The sequence below is a fragment of the Aotus nancymaae genome, unplaced genomic scaffold (genome assembly GCF_030222135.1).
Source record: "Aotus nancymaae isolate 86718 unplaced genomic scaffold, 86718_ANA_hifiasm-v0.15.2.pri h1tg000029l, whole genome shotgun sequence".
Classification (NCBI taxonomy): Eukaryota; Metazoa; Chordata; class Mammalia; order Primates; family Aotidae; genus Aotus; species Aotus nancymaae.
Window position 1 is genome coordinate 75912790 of NW_026988442.1, and position 6017 is coordinate 75918806.

At 44.5% G+C, this 6017-nt stretch overlaps 1 protein-coding gene across 1 annotated transcript in view; it reads left to right on the forward strand.

The window, feature by feature from the left end:
* LCT (lactase) overlaps positions 1 to 3677 on the forward strand; it is a 67762-nt gene extending 64085 nt beyond the window's left edge. The window contains exons 15-17 of the mRNA XM_064382805.1: positions 445 to 668; positions 1714 to 1944; positions 2946 to 3677. Of these exons, the coding sequence (XP_064238875.1) occupies positions 445 to 668; positions 1714 to 1944; positions 2946 to 3166 (676 nt within the window). The 3' untranslated portion in view covers positions 3167 to 3677. The remainder of the gene's footprint in view (positions 1 to 444; positions 669 to 1713; positions 1945 to 2945) is intronic.
* Positions 3678 to 6017: the final 2340 nt, after the last annotated feature.

The window sequence follows — 6017 nt, forward strand, 5'->3', positions numbered from 1 at the left end:
GTAATCCCAGCTACTCAGGAGGCTGAGGCAGGAGAATTGCCTGAACCCAGGAAGCGGAGGTTGCGGTGAGCCGAGATCGCGCCATTGCACTCCAGCCTGGGTAACAAGAGTGAAACTCCGTCTCAAAAAAAAAAAAAAAGGAGCCATCTATTCAGAGTGGTGGAGGGGTGGGCTCCATGAGTAAGACCATGCTCTGCACAGGCAGAGAACTTGAAGGACGGAGAGCTGAGTGGCTTGTCCAATGCTATACCAGCACTGAGTGCAGGCAGCCAGAACCAGCAAAAGGAGAACTTGAAGCAATTTGATTCTTCTGGGTTTAGTATGATTCTTACAGCTAGACAAAACCTAAGGCTTTTTCTGGTCTAAGTCCTGTTTTGTGTTTTGTGTAAAGGGCCTCTTGAGATGTACAAAACAAGACCTAATCTTTAACTTTTGAACTTGTAGAGGAGTTGCCTCCATAGCAGATCGCTCGTGGCCGGACTCTGGCTCCTCCTGGCTGAAGATGACTCCGTTTGGCTTCAGGAGGATGCTGAACTGGTTAAAGGAGGAGTACAATGACCCTCCGATTTATGTCACGGAGAATGGAGTGTCCCAACGGGAAGAAACAGACCTCAATGACACTGCGAGGATCTACTACCTTCGGACTTACATCAACGAGGCCCTCAAAGGTACAACAGGCCGTCACTTCCTCAGTGTGCACCTTTCCCTGTTGGAAACACCTGCCATCTGCAGGAGAGTGATACAATGTCCTTGGGCCACAGTAAGAAGAAAATGATAAGGCTTCTTGCTCCTGTTGGGTTTAAGCCTTGCTTTAAGGCTGCGCTGAATTTTTTCCTTCCTACATCTAAGCTCAGCAAGCAAGCCCAGTGGCCTGATGCCACCAAACCCTAGTTCCTGGCCTGAGTCACTTGCTCCCCTTGATCCTCCCTGATTTCGAACAGCAGTGCCCTCCTGAGAATGGTCTGGGTAGGGCCCGGGAGGAGTAGGCTGGGTGGTTGCCTATAGGGTCTCTTGGTTTCCAAGCAAAAGTTTAAGACTCCTGGCTCAGCCCTAACCACTTGAGATGGGATCATGAGGATAAGAGAATGGAACAAATACTGAGTAAAAGAGCCAGCAATGCAACAGCAAAGTAATTAGGAAAATCCTACCCAGCTGAAATCTATTCCGTCTAAGAGCTATTTTCTATAGGGAGGAGTATTAACATTCTATGGCACTGACCAAGACCATGGATAGGAGTGTAGATGACCCAGGGGAATGGCTTGGGGAAGCCCATTCTCTGAAGACACAGCACTGGCATCCATTGGAAGCCTGGAGCTGGGGACACCCAGAGCCTTCCATAGCTGGTGTAAGGAGCCATCTGTTCAGAGTGGTGGAGGGGTGGGCTCCATGAGTAAGACCATGCTCTGAAGGTACAGTGCCTCCATCAACAAACATTTATTTTCTTTGAATGTTCCACCTGTATTCCCGACTCCCATTCAGGGCTGAGCTTTTCTAGAAAGATGCTGGTAGCTCTGCATCTCCATCCACAGAGGACCCACTAATAATCACTACATGCAAAGGGACAGCTTTCTCACAGAGCTAAAGCCAAAGCTTACCACCATCTGTGAGTCAGGGCGGTGGGGAGAGCAGTAGGCAGACCTGGCTTCCAAAGGCCTGGCAGGAAGGTACCTTATGAGATAGGAAACTTATGCCCAGGCCTCTGTGTTTGAGCAGCTGTGCAGGACAAGGTGGACCTTCGAGGATACACAGTTTGGAGTGCGATGGACAATTTTGAGTGGGCCACAGGCTTTTCAGAGAGATTTGGTCTGCATTTTGTGAACTATAGTGACCCTTCTCTGCCAAGGATCCCCAAAGCGTCAGCCAAGTTCTATGCTTCTGTGGTCCGATGCAATGGCTTCCCTGACCCCGCTACAGGGCCTCATGCTTGTCTCCAACAGCCAGAAGGTGAGATGTGGCTCTGGGAAGGAATAAACCCTAGGGGGAGGGGCAGGTGGAAGGGCCTCTCAGTCTGTTTTCTTCTAGTTTATTACCCTCCTCTCTGCCTGTCCATCCCCTTCATTCATTCATTCATTCAACGAACGTTTATTTTCTTTGAATGCTCCAGACATTTCCTGAGGTGGAACAAAGGACACTTAGGGTCAGTGTTACACCTAGAAACCAGAACCCTGGTCTGGGAATGGGCAAGTCTAGATTCTTCTTCCAGCCCCACCACTAACTTGCTGCGCACCCATAGGTAAAAAACCAGGCACGTGCTTCTGGGCAGTTACAAGGATCAAATAAAGGGACCGTGAAAGTACAATGCCTGCACGATGGGGGTACCCCATATTTGTTGAAAGAAAGAGTATGAATCACTACACAAATGTAAACAACAATTATCCAGTTTTGATTATACAGGCTAAGAATCCCTCATCTGAATATTCAAAATCCAAAATACTCCAAAATCTGAAACTTTTTGAGCACTGCCATGACACCACAATGGAAAATTCAACATCTGACCCCCTGTGACAGGTCACAGTCAAAACACAGTTAAAGCTTTGTTTCATGCACAAAATTACTTAAAATATTGTATAAAATTACCTTCACACGATGTGGATAAGTTGCATATAAAAACATATATGAATACCTGGGTCTAATCCCCAAAATATCTCATTATGTATATGCAAATATTCCAAAATCTTAAAAAAAAAATCACAAATCTGAAACACTTCTGATCCCAAGCAAGCATGTGAGATAAGGGATATTCAACCTGTATTCTAATTGCTGATAGAGATGTTTAAAAAATACAACTGTTTAACTTCACTCAGAAGCTCCAGACACACAGTTGAAAGAGGATGGGTACCTCTACCTCGGCAATCCGTCAGTTGGCTGTGCAGATTTGCTGGGGTCTCAGAGATCTGAGAACTCAATCAGTACCAGAACATCAACCACCCTGTGTCCTCTCCTAGATGCTGGACCCACCGTCAGCCCTGTGAGAGAGTGGAAGGTACAGTTCCTGGGGCTAATGCTCAGCACCGCAGCAGCACAGACAGCTTTGTATGTTCTCTTTTCTCTTATGCTTCTTGGAGTCTGTGGCATGGCATTTCTGTCATACAAGTACTGCAAGCGCTCCAAGCAAGAGAAAACACAAGCAAGCCAACTGGAATTGAGCCCAGTTTCTTCATTCTGATGAGTTACCACCTCCTTAAGTTCTGTGAAGCAGGCCTAGTTTCCTCCTCTACCTTTGTCAGCCACCAAACTCCTTAGGGTCTTGGACTCTGCTCATACTGGACTTCTCTCCATAAAGTCCTGCTGCATCATTAGAGATGATTTTAATCTTGATGAATTTCGAGTTATTGATTAAAATGGAAATATCTGCACCTTGCTCCAGTATCAGAGTTCATTTTGGCATTTGAGGAGAAAGTGGCTCTTGAGGAAATGTGCAAATACTAGTCTAGTGGGTCTGTGAACCACTTAATTGAATTTAACAGGGCTGTTTTAAGTTTCAGAGTTGTTAAGGGTGAAATTGGGAATAAAAACCGTAAAAATCCTTTCTATAAGAAGAAATCAACTCCATTGCATAGATTGCGATATCATCCCCTGCCCTTCTGCAAGCTCTCCCTAGCTTCACATCTTGTGTTTTCCAGAAAATAAAAACAGCAGACTCTGTCATCCCTCCTATGATTGCCTTTCCTTGAGAAAATAGGTACAACAGAAGTTATGAAGTCACACAAGCCATCTGGGGCTCCGATTAAGCTTTCCTACCAGACCAAGTCTTTGTGTTGACATTATATTCCTTGGGGCAAATACCACAACATGCAGGAAGAGGTGGCCTTTCCCCACCTCCCAAACAGCCCCACTGCCACTTTTTATACCATCCCCAACTCTCACATGATCTTGGTTCATTTAGCCTGTTTTCCTTCCTCCTTTCCCAATTTGTGGTAGTTGTGAACTGCACATAGGTCAACTATCCATATTCCTTTTTGTCTTTCCAAATACGAGTCCTTCCACCTAGCATGCCCTTTCTTCTGAAAATGCCTTCAAGTCTCAGCTGAAATAATGTACTTTCTCCTCTGAATGGCTTCCCTGAATCCCCAGCCGGATTCTCCTTTGTCTGCTTTGCTTGTAAATATCCCCTATTACAACTTGACCATCCAGTTTCTATACTGGAATTGGATATTTCTCTGTCACCTTCTTAAGGCCAAAGACCATGTCTCATTGTCTTTGGCAAGCACATTGGAGACAGCAGTGAAAAGCACAAATGTTCATGTGTTCACCCATTCCAGCATTTCCAGGGCAGTGGTGGGAGCAGAGAGAAATATGATCTTTATAATCCCCTCAAATGTGCTATGAGACAATCTCAGTGTGAGACACCTAAACACTTGATTGGCCCATATATTATTTCTAGACAGCTGAGAAAATGTTTTGTAAAAACGAGTAATTTTGGGCTGCTCTTAAAAGGTGATCATACTTGAAATTTGCTTCTTGTAAGCATTCCTTTTCTTGGATTGTTACATCTATGAAAACGTTCCAACACCATGAGTCCCAGCCTGGCAGTCAGGAACTTGTCGTGCACAAGCGTTTTTCTCCGTCAGTCGACTGGAAAAGTTTGTCACATGGGGGTAGGGTGGTTCTAAAATTGATATTAAAGACATTCCTTGGGGTAGAAACTCTCAGTATCATAAGGCGCCAGTTATACCTAAATAATCTCAAAATTCAACATCACTTTTTTGGGAAGACACTAACAAAATAATATTAAGTTGCATATATGAAATAAACTTGTAGGAAGAGCCAGGATAAATCTGGGGGTTTATATTAAATATAATAGGATAAATATTAACACACAGTATAAAGCCAGCTTAAAGTAGTTTGGTGGCAGAGGCAAATAGATCAATAAAGGAAGAGGGAGCCTAGACACAGAATCAACTGCACAAGGAACAGACACCTGCCCTGCAGGCAGCACGCCTACTCAGGGGCAGAGGGCCTGTGACGGCAGTGGGGAAACAGGTTCCTGAGGATGTTAGCCACAGGCATGGGAAAGAGCCAGGTCCTTTCCTTGGACACCAGATTTAAACACACAAAAAAGGAAACCATAAGAATCCTAACATATAAGAAAATTAATTTTTGAAGTGGGAAAGTATAAGCAAGACTCAAGACCTGGAGGTCATAAAGGAAAACACAGATAATACTGTGGCCAAAAATTACCAAATATACTTATCAAAAGAGAGGGAGAAAATATTTACCACATATGCCAGCAAATGGCTTTTTTTAAAAATTATATTTGGGCTCTGGGGTACATGTGCGCATCCTGCATCCTGCAGGATTGTTGCATAGGTACATACATGCCGTGGTGGTGTGCTGTTTCCATCCCCCTCCCAACCCCCATCGCCTGTATCAGGCATTTCTCCTGGTGTCATCCCTCTCCATGTTCCCCCCACCGTGCACTGTCCTTCCCTTCCCCCCCTTCCACCCCCTCACCTAGCCCAGTGAGTGTTGTTCCCTTCCCTGTGCCCAAGTGTTCTTATTGTTCATCACCTACCTATGAGTGAAAACGTAGTGTTTGGTTTTCTGCTCTTGTGTCAGTTTGCTGAGAATGATGGTTTCCAGATTCATCCGTGTCTCTACAAAGGACACAAACTCATTGTTTTTTATGGCTGCATAGTATTCCATGGTGTATATGTGCCATATTTTTTTTGTCCAGTCTATCGACGATGGACATTTGGGTTGCTTCCAGGTCTTTGCTATCGTAAACAGCGCCACAGTGAACATATATGTGCATGTGTCTTTATAATAGAAAGATGTATAATCCATTGGGTATATACCCAGTAATGGGATTACTGGGTCAAATTGAATTTCTATTTCTAGATCTTTGAGGAATCGCCACACTGTCTTCCATGATGGTTGAACTAATTTACATTCCCACCAACAGTGAAAAGTGTTCCTATTTTTCCACATCCTCTCCAGAATCTGTTGTCTCCAGATTTTTTAATGATCGCCATTCTAACTGGCGTGAGATGGTATCTCAATGTGGTTTTGATTTG